The following is a 20,142-nucleotide window of genomic DNA, read 5'->3' as shown; positions in this document are numbered from 1 at the left end:
ACCTGAAATCAGTGGGGTACACTAGTGCTGTGACTACAGTATGTAAATAACGTGGAGGAAGGAAGCAAATGTACTGCAGCCTACTTTGCAAACAGCTTTTAAAAATAAGCGGAAAGGCAAGTTGGGAGGGGGATACAAACAGTTTAGAGAAATATAGATAAGTAAGTAGGCTAAAAATTGCAAAAATGGCGTATAATGTGGGAAGATGTGAAATTGATCATTTTGGAAGGGAGAACAAAAGGACAGTATTATTTAAATAGGGAAAACTGCAACAGAAAGGGCCTTGGAGGTACTTGTGCATGAAACCCAGAGCGAGCACACAAGTCAGCAGTATTCAGGAAGGCTAATGGAACATAGGTACATAGCACCGAAAGTCTGAATAGCATCTTGTGATGAAAGGTGTATTGTGTACAAGTATAGTTTTTGAAGTTTGGCTTTCAAAATAGTTAGATGGTGTTGGTTATTTCTGTGAAGTGTTTTAAAATAAACAAAATCGGAGTTGACTTTGTGAATTTGATTAAAGTGATTTTTGTCGTAAAGCATGTGACTGCATGCCCCCATGTTATTAATGGAAAGATGTCCATAACTGTTGTCTTTATGAGATTCATTGGCTTTTTTCAGTACAGAACCATCCACATTTAAGTCAGTTCTTACTCCCGTTCAGGAGACTTCAGGGTTGAGTTTAGAACCAAGCTTTTTTCTTTCCGAGGAGTAATTCAGGGTAGTTCAAGGAACAAGCTGCCTGAATGGCACAGTTTAGTTGGCAACACTTTCAAATCAGAAGAAGTGAAAATGTTTGGGCTACTAAAACTGATTAAGTTTAACCACTCGGATTTATGGAAAAACTCATGTCAACAACTTTGAAAAGGACTCAGTGAATTGTCTGCACAGTCCATGGCTAATAAACTGTCAGAAGCCAGTTAAGTATAAATTATCCTTGTAATTTTCTCTGGTCTTGTGGATTGTGTTGGGAACCAAGTTAGGTAAGTTCAAAATACTGTGGATAGTGGAAATATGAAGTAAAAGCAGAGAAACTCAGCAGGTCTTAGCAGCATTTATAAGATAGAGAAACAGTTAAATTTTCAAGTCTGATACAACTCTTCAGGAATGAAAGGGATTGACAGATGGGAAGGAGGACAAAATGGAACAAGTAGTGCCCAGAGCAAAGGAAGTGCTAATGGTAGTGAAGGAAAGATGGCAATATACATCAGTGTAAATAAAAGTGTGAAAAGGAGAAAATGGCTCTGCGCTGCTGAGAGTGATGTCAACAAGACTCAGACATCACATAGCTGTTTGGCATTTGGGGAACAGGAGAAATGTTAAGCCCTCAAAATTTTCAGCCAGTTGTACATGTAAATAATTCACTCAGGACATTAAATTTAATATTTCATCAGATTTTCTTTCCCACCCTGTAAAGAAATAACTTGTAGAGCAGACTTCCAAAACTGCCAAAACCCTATGCTTTGCTCATGTAAGGCTCATGTCCCCATGGAAGGCTCATTCAGAAGGTCAGGAGGAATGGGATACAGGGGAACTTAGCTGCTTGGATACAGAATTGGCTGGCCAACAGAAGACAGCGAGTGGTAGTAGAAGGAAAATATTCTGCCTGGAAGTCAGTGGTGAGTGGGGTTCCACAGGGCTCTGTCCTTGGGCCTCTACTGTTTGTAATTTTTATTAATGACTTGGACGAGGGAATTGAAGGATGGGTCAGCAAGTTTGCAGACGACACAAAGGTCGGAGGTGTCGTTGACAGTATAGAGGGCTGTTGTAGGCTGCAGCGGGACATTGACAGGATGCAGAGATGGGCTGAGAGGTGGCAGATGGAGTTCAACCTGGATAAATGCGAGGTGATGCATTTTGGAAGGTCGAATTTGAAAGCTGAGTACAGGATTAAGGATAGGATTCTTGGCAGCGTGGAGGAACAGAGGGATCTTGGTGTGCAGATACATAGATCCCTTAAAATGGCCACCCAAGTGGACAGGGTTGTTAAGAAAGCATATGGTGTTTTGGCTTTCATTAACAGGGGGATTGAGTTTAAGAGTCGTGAGATCTTGTTGCAGCTCTATAAAACTTTGGTTAGACCGCACTTGGAATACTGCGTCCAGTTCTGGGCGCCCTATTATAGGAAAGATGTGGATGCTTTGGAGAGGGTTCAGAGGAGGTTTACCAGGATGCTGCCTGGACTGGAGGGCTTATCTTATGAAGAGAGGTTGACTGAGCTCGGTCTCTTTTCATTGGAGAAAAGGAGGAGGAGAGGGGACCTAATTGAGGTATACAAGATAATGAGAGGCATAGATAGAGTCGATAGCCAGAGACTATTTCCCAGGGCAGAAATGGCTAGCACGAGGGGTCATAGTTTTAAGCTGGTTGGTGGAAAGTATAGAGGGGATGTCAGAGGCAGGTTCTTTACGCAGAGAGTTGTGAGAGCATGGAATGCGTTGCCAGCAGCAGTTGTGGAAGCAAGGTCATTGGGGTCATTTAAGAGACTGCTGGACATGCATATGGTCACAGAAATTTGAGGGTGCATCCATGAGGATCAATGGTCGGCACAACATTGTGGGCTGAAGGGCCTGTTCTGTGCTGTACTGTTCTATGTTCTATGTTCTATGTTCTAATTACTTACGTGAGCCCAGATGGTAAGAATCAACAGGCAGCTCCATGTTCATACTTTAGTGATCACAAGCCAGTTTAGTTGGAAGGATGCAGGCCTTTCTGTCACTAGCCTCCATCCCCGTGCCAGACCATGGCTGTCCGTTGTGTCCCATTCTCTTGTCTGTCTTCGAGAGTTAAATCTTTCCCACCACGTTGTGTGCATGTTCAAAAAAACCCTTTTTGGCTAAAATCAGTGAGTGCAGTATTTACATACGTTCTCCCTTTTACTTGGAAGTTCTCATCTGAAGAAGTGACTACCATCTAACCTGGAAAATCTCCCATGTATCTCCAATTTCTACTGATTTAACTAAACTCAACTAGTGTTACATTAGGTAGAATTCAGTCAGCCTCAGAAATCTAAGGGAAATAAAAAGACTTTGGGATAAGAACAGAGCCAGGGTTGACTATGATGATCCCTCATATGACTAGTCTGCTCCTGTTCATTGTCAGGATTTGCACTTGAATTATTGCTGCTTTTAAGAAGGTATCAACTTGGGGTGAAATTAACCTTATGAAGTGTCATTTTATTGTATAGAATATATTTGTTTTTGGGGGGAAAAAAGCCCCATAATTGATCTGGTCTCTATTCAGGCAATTGTGCCTGATGCCCTCCAGCAGCAATCTTGGTGAAATTTCCAGGATCAGTGGAAGGTTCTCCTAGCTTGAGGTAGGCAAGCATAAGCAGCACCAGGCACCTGCTATGCTAGTATCTACCACATCATCTTGGAGGGTAGAGGGGCAGGATGGTCATTTAGCAGATTATTTATTTTGCATTGATCATTTTGGTCATTGGTCATTTTCACTGTGAAGTCTAGTGTATCTCCACCTCACGTATGCAACAGCCACCCCTAATGTCCAGCTTTCTCCCAGGTGTAGGTGCAGGTATTGCTGACTTAGCAAGTGATTACATGTATCATTTTGTTTGCCTTGTAATAGACAGCTTCTGTGCCTCACTAAGTTCTAAAGCAGTTTTTAGTATAATATAAACTGATTTATAATTATGTTTATTTTAAATTTGCATTTTTATATTTTTGAGTTGGTAAAAATGGATTTTCTGTCCAAAGTTGAAAATTATCTTGTAGCTATGATAATTTCTTTAAACAATTTTTGCAACTTGGCGCTAGAGTGAAGGAATTTGTGTGCACCATTAATGTTTATTTTGTTTATCTTAGATTGTTTTGTGCCCCTCCAAGATAAATAATGGGGTCTCAAAGTTTGTTAGAGATTTCTGAAACTTTTTAGTGTAAGGGAAGCCCCCATAATTTAGAGGAGAGTTTTGGTTTCGATTTTACTTTGAGTGGGGCAGTCCTTGGATAAGGATGATTGTACAGACCAGTGCTGCTGAGAAGGGAAAGCTGCAGCACACTTAGATTACCTTAGAGGGAAGAGTTGGCCTTAGTCCTAGACCAGAAGTGTTGGGATAAACTCTTATGGAGGTCACTTAAAGCTGAATACATTTAAGCTCAGATGTACAATTTCTTCCTGGAGCCATTATCTACAGTCCAATATTCAAGATTGTCACAGGTGGGTGATGTTTTCAGTACTGTATCAGGCATGTGTTTTGGGTATTCTCCAAAAACTGTTTTTCACTTCAGTTCACAAAGGAGTGTTTAGGGATTAATAGGATTATACTTTACTGTGTGTCTAGAAACCTTTGAATTTGTATCAATAAATGTTTTGGTTTATTCCATTTTATCTTCACCTTGTTAATAAACTAATTAAATCAGAATGTACAGCATTCCATACTTGTGTTTCAGTGAGAGATGACCTAATTAAAACCAATATAGACAAACTTTGAAAGAAAGACATATTGCTGAAGAAACTCAGCAGGTCTAGCCCCACCTTTGGAGAGAAAGTGGAGCTAACGTTTTGATTCAGTGACCCTTATCCAGAACCTCAAATCAAATCAAATATGATCTATCAAGTCTTGTTTCACTCTGGGATCTGAATTGCCCCATAATAATGTCAGTTAGTGTCGGAATATTAGAAGTAGCAGGTACCTAAAATGTTTGAAATTCTGCTAGCCTCACAGACTGGGGACGAATGGAATTTCTGCAAAGCAGCTGAAACCAATTTGGTTCTTTCAAGTATTAGAATATCTAACTTCTGGATTTATTTTTAAAAATGTAACTACCCAAGCTTGATCTTGATTCTGTCAAAATCCTTTCAGCTATCCTGATATTTTTGCATAACCCTATAATTTACCTTGTATCCTTTGATGGTAGTTTGCCATGTAGATAGAGTAGGAGCCAGACTGAAGCAAACCCCAGGAACAGGGCAGTAAAATGTGGGGCTGGATGAACACAGCAGGCCCAATCCCAGGAACAGGGTTAGTCCCTCATGGGAGAGATGGAGTGTGAGAAACCATTGAGAGAGAGTTGGAACTTACAGGAATGCCTGGAGAGGAGCAGGTGAAGGAGGAGGCCTCCTGCAATAACATTAGCAATGCAACATTAGAGTTGGACACAGCTCTATCCCGACCCGGGCTGACTCCCCTGGTCTGGACTTGCAGGCTAGGGTGAGTCTCCAGGTCTGCAGCTGGGCCTGGGCGCCTGAAGGTGGAGAAAGTTGGCCTCAGCCCAGTGTGGCAGCCTTGTACCAGGTGTGGAGTTTGTCTTCGGTGCCCAGGTATTCCAGCAGCCTAGCATGACATTCGTCGTTGGCAGAGGCTTCCGGCCCAGTCTTCTAGTGGCCTGGCATAGTCGTCTCATCTTGAAATGACATTCTCGTCCTGGCTACATCTTTGGGGTGTTCCATCATTCCTTAATCGGCTTCCCCTGAGCCCTGAAGCAGTTATTTGAGATGAATTCAGTCTCAATTTTACTTTTTTTCTTACATTGATGTAGGCATAATGGTGGGTATACTTATAAAACTTTTCACTGTATTTTTCATATATAAGTACACATTGCAATAAGTTTCTGTTCCAGTGTATTGGTGAAGCTGTGATGCTCAGAAAAAATTTCATGTATCCTACTACCACTTAGTCATTTCACAGCTGTAGGCACAGGAACCTAGTGTATATGGTGGATGGTGTTTGATCATCCCAGAAATAGTGGGAAAGCAAGTGTGTGAGAGACCATTTGCAATTATGCCTTTTGGAGAATTTGTCTCATTTTTAATGGGCATTTGAAAAGCTCCTGAAATAAACAGACCAAGTGTTGAAAGGTGTTGCAAGTGCACGCAGGCACAAATGCAGACAGAGATGCACGTGTGCACACCACCCCCAAAGAAAAGTACCGATGTACTTGGGGGGGGGATAAAGCTGTTTTTGATCCCGTACGCATAACACCAACAGTAAACATATGTAGATTTGTAATTTTGTAAATAGAAAATACCCCAAGAGAACGATCATGTTTCAAACTATTTCCCAGGGTGTGCTGCACAGTAAATGAGATTACTTGCCAGGCTTCATGTTGGAAATGAAGCTTTTCGGTGAAACAATGGGACAAAAGGTAAATTGAAAGACATGATCTAAGTTGTTGAAGGGTAATGTTTTCCTGAATGTTTTACTTTTTCTTCCTTCCTCACAGAGCCTCAAACTGAAAAATCAACAACTGAAGCAAATAATGGATCAACTGCGGAACCTGATATGGGACATTAATGCAATGTTAGCAATGAGAAATTAAGTCAAAATATTCTTTTAGTTTGTTTTTGACTGAATGTATGCCAGTCATGGCGATAATCAGAGCCAGCACTTTCTAGCCAAGTTTGATGGCTGGTGTGCAGTTTTAAGTCCTTGTGCAAAAGAGTGTGCGCACAGAAGAACTTATCCAGAGCTGAAGGTCACTTTGTGATACAATATATTAATTTTAGAAACTATATTAATCTATTTGTGTAGCAAATACTAGGTTTATCCATGTTGACACAGTGTAGGGTAGAAACCTTAAACCTACAGGGAATTCAGTATAATGCTAAAATGGGGAATTGTGAGTAAATGTGGTTAGCCCTGACCCATATTCCAGTCTAACAAAGCTGACTGCTGCAGCCATGGGATTAGTGTGTTTTTACTTTTTGGGTCTGAAACAGGTTTGTGTTGGCTTTAACTTTTCAGAATTCTCATTACATTTGTAGCTGAGCCTTTTGTTTGTTAGTGTCCTGAGAAGATTTTAAGATCTACAATGTCCACTGCTGCTGTCTTTTGAAATTGGACGTGCTCTACAACTTTTCAAACTTAAAATGAATTTAGAGAAATACAAGTCTAATCCAAGTATAGATTTTCAATGCATTACCCTTTAGTTCTGTAAAACACTGTTCTAAACCTTTGCATAGAAATCAGTTCATCAAACCATATTGTTCCAACTCATTTCTTTTATGTAGAAATTCTAATCTTCTGAAAACTAATTGGAAAATTAATGTTATTGTCACAAAACTGCAAATCTTTATTTTGATAATTGTATGTTTACACTTGATTTCTTCCAGGGTACTGTAAAAAAAATATTTTAGGTATTTAAGTTTCACAAAAGTAGAAGGTGTTTTTCACAATTATGATCAACAATTTCATGCATCTACAGTAGTTGAATTCTGGAAATTACTGTACAGAGTATAAGGCACTAAGTCCAATGTACAGATTCAGATGCCATTGTGAACCACAAGAATAAATAGTTTTATTAGCTGAACACGCAACGTACATTTTCGCTTTAAAATCGGTTGTATTTTGAAATAGAGATAATTGTGATTTTGTCTAGGATTTTAGTTTTTAGGGAGGAAACAATATTGTCTGCCAATGCTGACTCTGATGCAGGAAGATGATCTGCTGAGAGAAGTAATCACTAGGACCAAGACCTCATGTTTATTGATATACAGTTGCCATTTTATTAATGAGTAGTTCAATGTCCAGTATGTCAATTTGTTTTAAATATTAAACATTTGAATTCTGAAAGCTTTTAAAATTATTATTAGTTTGATAAAATGTGTTCTCTACAATGGTCTCGTTAAATACAAAGTTTTTTTTAATTTGCAGGTTTCTTATCTTATGCTGTACTGAAGGAATATTTCCTTTTCCTGCAAACACTGAATATCACTTTTCACAAACATATTGCTACATTGCTGCCTGTCTTTCTTTATAAATCAACGAACAGAATATTTTAGGCACTTCTTAATTCAATAGAGACTCGACGTTTATGCATGACCCATTCTCCTCTTCTGGTACTGTCTCAGCACATGATTGGTAGAGTTGCACTACAGCTGTAAAATGCAAATCGGTATTGTAACAACATGCTGTGGTAACAGCTGGTATTGATTTGATCAGCCCACCTATTCAAATCTGTTCCCTTACTTAGAAATTGCTGACTTCAAATTCATAACTCTGCATTAATAGGAGTATTTTGCTCCCTATCATTCATCAGTTAGCAATTTCACAGTGTCCATGTTTGGAACAGAAGTTTGGTATAAAGTCCGTGAGTAAATTTCAGATGTAGCGTAAACCACCATCAGACCATAAGCAAGAGGTTGAGGCAGAAATTTGCAGTTGAATTTCTGTGTAGTGACATTTTGCAGTTAAGTGCCTTTTTATTAGCAGTGAGTGGGTTGATGAACATAGAGATTGAAGAATTTTGTCTAAATGTTTTTCTGTCATTTATAGTATCATGTTGTTGATATTTCACATATTACTTTGCCACTGCCTTACTCCAAGTGTTGACTACCTTTGGAATGGCATCTATTATGCCCTGGTGTGGATTTGATGATGGAATTTGAAATAACTTTTGTTTTAATGATCTTAAACTTGTTTAACCTGAGGTAAAAGTTATACACTTGAAAGTGTGTGAAACGTGTTGTAAGGTTGAATCTGCTTCACTGTATGATTCTCAAATCTTCACTCACTTCCACTAGCATATCCTTTTTGATTCCTTCTCATTGTGTTTGCATCATAAACATAAACAGAGTCATACAGCGTGGAAACAGACCCTTTGATCCAACTAATCCATGCCAACCATGTTCCAAACTTCACTAATCCCACTCGCCTGTGTTTGGCCCGTATCCCTCCAAACCTTTTTCTATTCAGGTATTTATCCAAATGTCTTTTAAATGTACCTGTACCTGTATCCACCGCATCCTCTGGCTGTTTGTTCCGCATATGAAGCACTCTTGTTGTGCCCCATGTCCTTTTCAAGTTTTTCACCTCTCACCTTAAAAAAATGCCCCCCCCCTAGTTTTGAACTCCCCCACACTAGGGAAAATACCCTTACTATTCACCTCATCCATACTCCTAATGATGTTATAAACCTCTGTAAAATCACCCCTCAACTTCCTCCTCTCCAGTTGCCCCCTCATGTCCCAGCCTATCCAGACTCTCCTTCATGACTCAAACCCTCCATTCCCAACAACATCCTGGTAAATCTCTTCTGAATCCTGTCCAATTTAATAATATCCTTCCTATAACATGGCAACCCATTAACTGAAGAACTAAACATAGTACTCCAGAAGAGGCTTCAGCAATGTCCTGTACAACCGCAACACAACATCCAAACTCCTATACTCTGAGATCTGGGCAAGAAGGCAAGGGTGCTAAACACCTTCTTAACCACCCTGTCTACCTGTGACATAAATTTCAAAGAATTATGTACCTGAACCCCTAAATGTCTCTTCTACAACACTAACTGGAACCCCAACATTAATTGTATAAATCCTTTCCTTGTTTGTTCTTACCAAAATCTGTCACCTCTCAGCCCTTAGACCCAATTGGTCAAGATCTCTTTTTAATCTTAGATAACTACCTTCGCTGCCCACTGTAGCACCAATTCTGGTGTTATCAGCAAACTTACTAACTGCGCCTCCTATATTCTTATCCAAATTGTTGATACAAATGACAAACTAAAGTGGACCCAGTACCTATTCCTGTGGAACGCTGCTGATCACAGGCCTCCAGTTCAAGAAACAATCCTTCACCACCACCCTCTGACTTGGCCGTAGGAGACAATTTTATAACCAATTGGCAAGCTCATGCTGAATCCCATGTGATCTAACTTTACTAATTAGTCTACCACGAGGAACCTTGTCAAAGGCTTCACTAAACTCCATGTAAACAATTTCTACTGCTCTGCCCTCATCAATGTTTTTGGCTACTTGAACAAAAAAACTCAGTCAAGTTTGTGAAACACTATTTTCCTCACAAAACCAAGCTGACTGTTCCTAATCAGTCCTTGCCTCCAAATGCAAGTAAATCCTAAGTTTCAAAATCGCCTCTAGTAGGAGTAGGCCATAAGCACCCTCCAGCTTGGTCCATTATTTAATAAAATCTGACTGATTTTTCCACTTCAAATCCCTTGCAGACCTAATCCTATTTTGTGTCAAAAAATCTTATCACAATCCTCTTTCAAAATTTGGGGTAGCATGGTGGTTCAGTGGTTACCACTGCTGCCTCACAGTGCCAAGGACATGGGCTCTTTGATGCCAGCCTTGATTGATTGCCTGTATGGACTTTGCATGTTTGCCCCATGTCTGCGTGGGTTTCCACTGGGCGCTCCGGTTTCCTCCTGAAGTCCAAAGATGAGTATGTTAGTTGATTGGCCATGATATGTTGCCCTGTATTGTCAATGGATGTGCAGGCTAAATGGATTAGCCATAGTAAATAATGGGTTATGGGGACAGGGTGGGAGACCTGGGTCTAGATGGGATGCCGTTTACAGGGTCGGTGAAGACTCGGTGGCCAGATGGCTTCTTTCTGCATTGTAGGGTCCTATGACCCAAACGATTGACAACTTACTGAGTGAAGAAATTTCTCATCTTAGTCAAAATGGCAGCACCCTCATCCTTGATCATGCCCCATTTCCAGTTTCTCCATATATCTGTGCATACCTCTCAGAATTTTGTATAGTTCAATGCGATGATCTTCTAAACTCTAGAGTATAGATCTATTCTACTACTCAATCCGTCCTCTTAGGATGACTCCTCCATTGTACCTCCTTCAAGGCAGGTATATCATCCTCAGACCTGCTCAGATTCTGACTTTATGTTGGACGGAATGTTATCAATGAAGTAACTGATGGCTAAGCCTAGAACATCATCCAGAGGCACTTCTTCAGAGATGACCCAGGACTAAGATGACTCACCTTGAACAACTATAAATCAAAAAAAATTCAAGGGGAAAACATGACTTAAATTTCAGAACATTTGATAACCATCTGAAAAAGATATGGGATTGGATTTGAGATTCCAAAGTAGAATATGATAACCCACCTTGTCACTCAAGGTATGGTTTAAAGTACCGTATGTAATTTTCATTGTATTTGTCAACCTGTAATTGGGTTGACAAAAATAACACTGCCTGAAGCTTTGTGGAAAGTTCTCAACATTGGTGATAAGCTTTCTCAATGAGTATTTAAAGTACATTGGTAAACTAGCATTGATTGTTTCAGAGATAGTAGGAACTGCAGATGCTGGAGAATCTGAGATAACAAGGTGTGGAGCTGGATGAACGCAGCAGGCCAAGCAGCATCAGAGGAGCAGGAAGGCTGACATTTCAGGCCTAGACCCTCCTTCAGAAATGGAGGAGGGGAAGGGGGTCCTTCTTCAGAAGAAGGATCTAGGCCCGAAATGTCAGCCTTCCTGCTCCAGTTCTACACTTTGAAATCATTGATTGTTTCTTGTTTTTTTTAAAAAGAAAACAGTTGTGGAGTTAAGAATGACTAATTGTGTTGTCTCTTTGTAAGTTGTGTGTAAAGTCTATGCTATTTATTCCTGCCTTTTTGTATTTTCTTTTCTCAAACTTAATCAACATCTAGGGAAGGCCATTTTTAAGTTTCTTGTGTAACTATTGAATAATGCTGTATGTGCTGAAAATATTTTCTTTTATTTGGGGAGGTGTATTACAATCTGGAGAGCAGTTCACATTGGATGCATAAATGTCTAAGATCATATGTAACCAGAATATTTTACAGATGAGAAATTGGAATCTACTGTTCATTCTGAAGAGGATTTGGAACTTAATTCGTATGGAGCTTAAATACTGCTATCTCATTTGTCGGTTTTAAAACTTTATTGCAAGCCTTGTTTGTAAGCAAGCTGCACCAGAATGTTTTTAATGCTTAAAATATACTTAAGTTGAATCTTTTAACCATCAGAATAAATAAATGTGAAATAAATCACTATTTATTAAAGAATATGGAGACCAGGCAATATGATTGGATTGTCTATACTTATGGAAAGATGTCATCGCAGCTATTCTAAAGAAAGGAAGAGACTGGTGTTTGACAGTTATTGAATGACTACCTGTGATTAGTCACATTAAATGATCATATTGTGAAACCCCCTAATTTGATATTTGACTGAAAGCTATTAAGCAAACACTTAATTGCTATATATTTTTAAAAATTAAAACAATTTTAACTTCAGTGGAGGAAAAAGCCCTTTAATTCATTGTCGAAGTTTCATTGATGTACAACATCTCCACCAATCTTGGTATTGGATAGCAATGGTCACCTCAATCATTTCACCTTTATTATTTATATAATCAGTCTCCGCATCTGAGATTTGTCACTTCTTCAAATGATTTAAAAGTCCTGCACTAGTTTTCTGCCATAATTTATGATGGATGTCCCATGTTTGAAATAGGAACAGAAATTTCTCAGGCTGACAGTATAATGATCAGAGTTCTAAAAAGTTGGAAACATAACTACTATTCAGTAAACATTTTGTCATGTTTGTTGGAAGTGTCGTTGGCTTGGATTTCATGGTCAATAGCAAACACAGCTTTGTGCATTCATTATGCACATAACTCAGCAGACTTCTGGAACTGGAGTTGTGCTTAGAAATTTGAAACAATGCAATAGATGTGATCCCTGTCAGCTGGGTTAACAGGTTCATGCAAGGCTAACAACTGAATAAGCCCATTTCTTGAGGATCGCGTTGCACAGTTGCCTCACTTAATCGACGTGATGGAGGGTGGCGTGCAGACCTAATATTGCTTGTCCATCTGAATGATTGCAGTATGGAGCCCAGAGCTAAGCGTGTTGCCAACTAAGCACTTTGAATGGAGCCCAGTTGCATGAGAGGCTGGCACAATTTAGAACTAACCTGCTGAGCTTCTAAGGAATAAATACCCAGATGTTCTGAGGAACAGCAGTTACCCAGTGACTCGCACACTGCAACCCACCTTGGCTGCTGTTCCAATCACAAGCTGAACCTGTTCGGCATTTGTTGCTGTGAGTGAGCAAAAGGCTCTGAATGAGCGTGAATAAGAGAATTTTGATTGGAAGAGCAGTTCTTCTGTTTCATTCTGAGGACAAGCTTGTTGTGGTTGCAGAAGGGATGGTGTTGCCTGAGACCTGACTCCATTGCAGCACAGTGTTAACACTGTGGGTACTCGCTCATGCTCTGTCGCTCGGTCTCTCCTGTCTCCCACTCTCTCTCTCTCTCCCCCACACCCCCCCGCTCGTTCCCCCACACCCCTCCGCTCGTCCCCCCCCCCCCCCCACATGGCCTCACCCATCCCAGATGCTGTTCTTCCCCTCCCTCGACATGTGCTGTTTCTCCTCCGCCCCCCAAATTCTCTGCAAGTCATTATGGAATGATCCTGTTCCTGCCACAACATTTAAGCCATCTTTGACATTTAATGTCATCTTTCAAAAAGTGATCGTTTTGTTTTGATCCTGCTACCCCCAATATCGGAATCTAATTAGTGTTAATGACACAGCAGGAAATGCAGTCCCAAAACCTTGGGTTTATTTCACCTCAAACCTGAAAGTTGACACAATGTGATCAGACTGAGACGTCAACACATGCTAACTATTAGCATTCCACATTTAGCAGTAATTGTTCTTTGACGTGTATCCACTTGCTTCTGCTTGGATCAACTTGGACATTTTTCACAGAAATTGCCTCCCTTGAATCCTGAAATCTAGATCCATGGGTATCAGATGTCCCCTGCCCTGGATTATGATGAAATGGCTCCTGTCAATTTCCATGTACTTATAATTTTTTAAAAATCTACAGTAAAGACTTGCATGCATTGTTAAGTGAGAGACTAAATTAACTCTGTCCGACATAATGTGAGATACAGTGGGCAGGAATTTGATAATTTGATACAGACGTAATAAGTTTGAGGCAGGAGGGAAATAGTTGCATTTTTGGAGATCTTTGCTTGGAACGGTCCTGGGTTCTTGTGGCAAACAGTGAATACTTCAGTGCTGCTCCCAGTAACCATTCCTAGTATTCCAATATGCCCTACACAAAGAACAATGTGGTACAGGAACAGACCCTTCAGCTGTCCAAGCCCGTGCTGGCACATTTTGCTCTTCCATACGAAAACTGTCTTCACTTACAGGATCCATATCCCTCTCTTCCCTTCCTATTCCATGTTGTCATCCAAGTGCTACTTGAATACTGCCATTGCGTCTGCTTCCACCACCTCCCCAGCAACATCTTCCAGACAATCGGTACTCTTTGTGTGAAAAACTTGCCTTGCACATCTCTTTTGAACTTCCCCACCCCCCACACCACACACTGTGAACCTGTCTCCCCTAGTAATTGACCCCTCCACCCTGGGAAAAAGCATCAAACTTTCCACTGTGTCCATGCCATTCACAATCTTATAAACTTCTATCAGGTTGCTCTTCAACCTCCTGTGTTCCAGTGAAAACAAACCCAGTCTATCCAACCTCTCTCCATAGCTAAGATCTCCCATACCAGGCAACACCCTGGTAAACCTTTTCTGTACCCTCTCCAAAGCATCCACATCCTTTTGGTACTGCAGTGACCAGAACTGTATGCAATATTCCACGTGTGGCTTGACTAAAGTTCTATAAAGCTGCAGCATATCTTGCCTATCCTTATACTCAAATCTCTTTTCAATGAAGGCAAGCATGCCACAGAGCTTTTTACCACCTTATTTGCCTGCATAGCCACCTTCAGTGATATGTGGATCTAGACAGCCAGATCCCTCTGCATACTAATACTCCTAAGGGCACTGCCATTCCCTGCATAATTTCCAACCGTGTCAAAGGCTTTACTGAAGTCCATATATATAGCATCAACCACTTTTCCCTCATCAATTATTGTCACCTGAAAATGTCTAGATCAATATAGTGAGGCATGACCTCTCCTGCACAAAACCATGCTATCAATTACTAATAAGTTCATTTGCTTTTATATGTGTATTGATCTTGCCCCTGAGAATTTTTCCCATAGTTTCCCTATCACTGACAAGAGGGTCACAAGCCTGTAATTTCCTGAATTATCTCTGCTACCGTTAGATTTATAGAGTCCTGCAGCACAGATACAGGCCCTTTGGCCCAAGCTGTCCGTGCTGACCAAAATGTCCACCCACATTAACCCCACTTCCCTGCACTTGTCCCATATCCTTCTGAACTTCTCTTATCCTTGTATTTGCCCAAATGCCTTTTGCTAATGTACCCACCTCAACCACTTCCACTGGCAGCTCATTCCACATGCGTACCACCCTCTGTGGAAAAAAATGTTGCCTCTCAGGTTTCCATTAATTCTTTCCCCTCTTACCTTAAACTGATGCCCTCTAGTCCTCAATTCCCCAACCCTGGGAAAAAGACTGAGGGCATTTACCCTATCCATGCCTCTCATGATCTTGTACACTTCTATAAGATCCTCCCTCACTCTCACACACTCTAAAGAAAAATATCCTAGCTTGTCGAACCTCTCCCTATAACTCAGTCCCTTGAATCCTGCCAACATCCTTGTAAATTTCTTCTGCACTCTTTCCAGTTTAATAGCACCCTATAACAAAGTGACCAAAACTGAACACCATACTCCAAGTGGAGCCTCACCAATGTCATGTACAGCTGCATCATAACTTCCCAACTTCTATACTTAATACCCTGACAGATAAAGGGCACTGTGCCAAAAACCTTCTTCACTGCCCTGTCTACCTGTGACTCAATTTTCAGAGAACCATGCATCTGAACTCCAAAGTCCGTCTGTTCCATTACATTCCTTAAGGCCCTACCGTTTACCATGAAACTCCTACCTTAATTTGACTTTCCAAAATGTAACACCTCCCACTTATTTATATTAAGCTCCATTTGCCATTTCTTAGCCCACTTCCCCAGCTGATCAAGATCCTGCTTCAATTTCTGATAACCTTCCTCACTGTCCATGATACCACTTATTTTAGTGTCATCTGAAACGTACCTATCATGCCTTGTACATTCTCATTCAAATCATCGAATTAAGTAACAAACAGCAACGCACCCAGTACTGACCCCCTGAGGCACACCACTGGTCACAGACCTCTAGTCAGACAGGCGTACTTCCAGTATTTTCCTCTGCGCAGCCTCTGAATAGTGTAGGTTAGATGGGCTTGAGATCGGTATGACAGGTCAGCACAACAGCGAGGGCCGAAGGGCCTGTACTGTGCTATAATGTTCTATGTTCTTCGAAGGAAATTAACCCCCAAACAAAGATGACTGTCAGTTCTCCAGCGATTTGTTCTCTTGCCTCTTTCAATATTCTGGGATAGGACCCGGGGGGCCTATCTATGTTAATACTTTTTAAGATGCAAAACACCTCTCCTTCTTTAATAGCAAATTGGTTTAGAAATTCAACACTCCCCTGAGATCATCATCTACCGTTCCTTTGGTGAATACCGACACAAAGTATTCTCTCCTTTGTCTTTGAGTGAGCCAACCCTTTCCCTGGCTACCCTCTTGCTTTTTATATATGTATAAAAAGCCTTGGGATTCTCCCTAATCCTGTTTGCTATTGACTTTCCGTGACCCCTTTTAGCCATTCTAATTCCTTGTTTAAATTCTTCCTACTTATACACTTCAAGGGCTTCATCAGTTCCCATCTTCCTTGACCATATATATTTTTCTTTTTCTTTTTGACCACGAACATAATATCCCTGGCCAACCAAGGTTCACGTGACTAGCCATATCTGTCCTTCACTCTCTCAGGAACGTGCTGCTCCTGAATTCTTTTTAACAGCCAGTTTGAAATACTTCCACATGTCTGATGTAGATTTACCCTCAAACAGTCGCCTCCAAACAAAATTCTCCAGTTCCTGTCTGATATTGTGGTTCATCTTTCCCTAATTAAATACCTTCACCCAAGGACTCCTGATAATCCTATTCATGCGTACCTTAAGATGCTCCCCTACTGAAAATTCACTGACCAGCCTGGGCTCATTCCCCAAAACCAGATCAAGTATAACCCCCCTTCCCTGGTTGGACTAATTACACACTCTGTCAAGAAACCCTTTTGATTGGGCCTTATAAATTCTTCCCCATCCAAGCCCCTAGTCCCTCTGTGTTGCAGGCAATATAGTGGAAGTTAAAATCACCCACCACAGCATTGTCTCCTCTATTTCCCACTGGCTATTGAGAGGCCTATAGTATATCTCCAGCATTGTGATTTACCCTGTCCTATTCCAGAGTTCGACTCATAATGCCTCGCTGCACAAGTGCTCTGATGCATTCCCTCTCAGTACAGCTGTGAGATACTCCTTTAGCAGTAATGCAACTCCCCCATCCCTTTTACATCCCTTTCTATCATACCTGAAACATTCTAAATCCTGGGACATTCAGCACCCAGTCTTGTCTGTCTCTCAGCCAATTCTCTGTAATCTCTTGAGGAATGTGTAGGACATGTTGTAGCATTGTTTGAATTCCTGGATTATTGAAAGGTTCAAGGAAATCCACTTGCATTACTTTTTTCAATGTACATAAAGTTTAGAACTCTGTTCTTCTGTAGATTAATAAAAATAACTTACTGTGGGTGATCATTAGCATTTGTATGAGGGTAGCAGATTTAGTTACAGTAATACCTATGACCTAAAGTTTAGCTTCACCTCCTCACATGTCTGTGCTGAAGGTTTGACCAATGAAAATGATTGATATTGACAATAGTCACTCTCATCACATGCTCCACTCCTACTTTAGCCGTCAGCAGTTGGGGCCTGAGAGCTGGATGACTCCAACACTTTCCTCAGACTCATGTTTACATCTAGAGTCACCTTTCTTTCACTTTTACCTACCTCTTAAACTGAGCCAAAAGGCTACTATTAGGGTCAGGTGGCTTCTAAATTTTCTCCACTGTTACAGAACTTCCTCCCCATCCTAATGATAACAAACCCCTTCTTCAATTATGTATCAGTTGTATTTAACCACATGCTGTCAAGGGTGTTAATTGGGTTGTTATTTACACACACGTAAAGAGACACTGAGGGCCCTTACGCAAAGTGTATGTCCCTACCTCTAGGCTAGCAGGTTCAGGTTTCAGTCCTACTTACTCCAGAGATGTGACATGAAATATCCAAACAGGTTAATTAAAGAATATTTTAAAGAGACACACACCAGGATGAGGGTTGACTTAACAGATACTTGTAATATTTTATATTGTGAATAAATCCAAACTGAATAAAGATGGACTTGCATTTCAATCTTCAACTGTTTGTCATGGGTCTAACATTAATTACTCTCATCCTTTAATATTTGACTTGTATGCTACTTAAATTTGAGCTTCCAAAACACAACTATTCCTTGGATCGATTCAAAACTGTTTCTCCCAGTTCTTTAGTAAGATCATCTACAAAATTGGGTGTTAGCTGATCATTTACATTGTCTTTCTTAAGCTCAAGAAACTTTTAAACTCTGAATAGGTAGGTGTGGAAGACATTGCCTGGAAATGTGGTGGAGGCAGGTTTGATAAGGCATTCAAGACAGGATTGGATGTTTGCTTTGGGTGGGATGCTGCTGTGGACTTGTTGGGCTGAATGGCCTGTTTCCCCACTGTAGAGATTCTATTTTAAAAAAGTGTGCAAAGATATGGGGAAAAAGCTGGAGATTGGCATTAGGTGATGGTGCTGGTATAAAGTGTTAATGCAGATACCTTCAGGCAGTCTTCCTCTTCAATAATTATATTGTGAAACTTTGTCAAAATTTCAGCGTGGAGCCGATAATTCCAAAGAGGAATTAGTACAGGCATTAATAATGAATGGCCACTGTCCAAACCAAACTTCCCTAACTTTGACAAATATGTTCAAAAATGTGATTCACTTCATAGCCTTTCTAATCTAACCATAGAAGCATGTAAAACATGTGACTGATATATGATAAAATGTTTTTCTTTCTCATGAGCATTTTTCTCCCAGTGCAAACACAGTATGTCTGCAAGCACACACATGCACCTAGGTTACACCACTTTGCGCGCGCGCACACACACACACACACACACACACCTTCGCTTCTTTCTCTTTGTCCCTTTATGCACCAATTCCCCAAACGCTTTGGAGTTTGAGTTGCCTTAATCTCCACTTAGCCTAAATGCTTCAGCTCTTTTCCTTACCAATTGAAGCTGAAACACAGACTGTCACCCTGATGCATTATTGAGGAAGCAAGGAAAGTCTTTTCCTCTGTTTTGCCTCACCACCTCCCCATGTCCCCTGTCCCATCCTCAGACGGATAGCTGCTCTGATGTTGCAGGACAGTCCACTCACAAAAAATTATCAACTGGCAACTTTATTAAAACGTATACAAATATGGTGGCCTACTTTTAAATTTCAAAGTATCTGGGACACAAGTAAATATCATAGAAACACCAGAATGATACTTAGTTCATTGTAAAGGCCTGGGTGTATTCAGGTAATGAATTGTTCAAAGTAGTGCTAACTTTTTTAATGTAGTTTTGAATTTTTGGAAAACTTCCAGTTTAGTCATCTTCAAAAAGTTAGAAGTAAAAAATGAATGAAAATTATTTCTGTTACTGTTTCACATTGTGGTATATTTAGCAGGCAATCTGAAATTAAACATTTTCCTACTATATCCTACACTTGCCATTTTTGGCTAAAATCATTGAACAGATGAGGGAGTGTTCCCGTTCTAATGTTTTGTGCAGCAGGAATTTAAAACTTCAAAGGTTATATAAACATATTTACCGTCAACCTTGAATCTTGTTATGGGCATATACAGCGAGTTGACATTAGGAAATGGCTTACTCAGCAGTTCCTGTAGAGAGACTACACGTCACTATCTCCTGAACATCAGCAGACTGTCTGAACTTTGTGCTCTGAAAGTTTCCTTCTGATCTCATTCCAATAGACTGATTGCCGTTTGGTCGTAAGGAACTTGATGTATTCTGAAAATGGACATGTTTTGTTGAAGTTTTTTATTTGTCATGCACTTTTCAGGACATTTGGATTAGCACCAAACTGGCTGCTTTTGGGAGGAAGGCTGGGCCATGTGACAGGGAGGAGTCTGAAATCCTTCCTGTGTCAATAAGAAACATCTGGCGTGCATGACTGATGTTTCCTGTTGGGAATAAAGCAGAGAACAATTTACCAAATAATGATCTAAGTATTTTTTAAAAAAGAACAGCATTACTACGACTTTTTTCCCATCCTGGGAGAGATGCTGGCCAATACTGAAAGAGGAATCCCTGGGCACCAGTTTATCGAAACACTGGGTGGGATTTTTCATGCCCTCACCGCGGTCGATCTTGGTTGGAGCATGTAAAAAAGCTTGGGTGCCAAGTCCAACAGTTATCCTCCCAATCCTGTAGCGTGTGGGTATCAAACTTGGCAGCCTA

The 20,142-nt window shown here is 40.5% G+C and overlaps 1 protein-coding gene across 3 annotated transcripts in view; it reads left to right on the top strand.

Annotated features, from left to right (window-relative positions):
* The window catches only part of med30 (mediator complex subunit 30), a 45,250-nt gene extending 37,706 nt beyond the window's left edge, over positions 1-7,544 (top strand). For all 3 annotated transcript variants that reach the window (XM_048530127.1, XM_048530128.1, XM_048530126.1), the window contains exon 5: positions 6,183-7,544. In XM_048530127.1, the coding sequence (XP_048386084.1) occupies positions 6,183-6,278 (96 nt within the window). In that variant the 3' untranslated portion in view covers positions 6,279-7,544. The remainder of the gene's footprint in view (positions 1-6,182) is intronic.
* The last annotated feature ends 12,598 nt before the right edge of the window (positions 7,545-20,142 follow it).

The sequence above is a fragment of the Stegostoma tigrinum genome, chromosome 5 (genome assembly GCF_030684315.1).
Source record: "Stegostoma tigrinum isolate sSteTig4 chromosome 5, sSteTig4.hap1, whole genome shotgun sequence".
Taxonomy (NCBI): Eukaryota; Metazoa; Chordata; class Chondrichthyes; order Orectolobiformes; family Stegostomatidae; genus Stegostoma; species Stegostoma tigrinum.
Note: the sequence above shows the minus strand (reverse complement) of the source record. Positions and strands in the feature narration are given on the sequence as shown.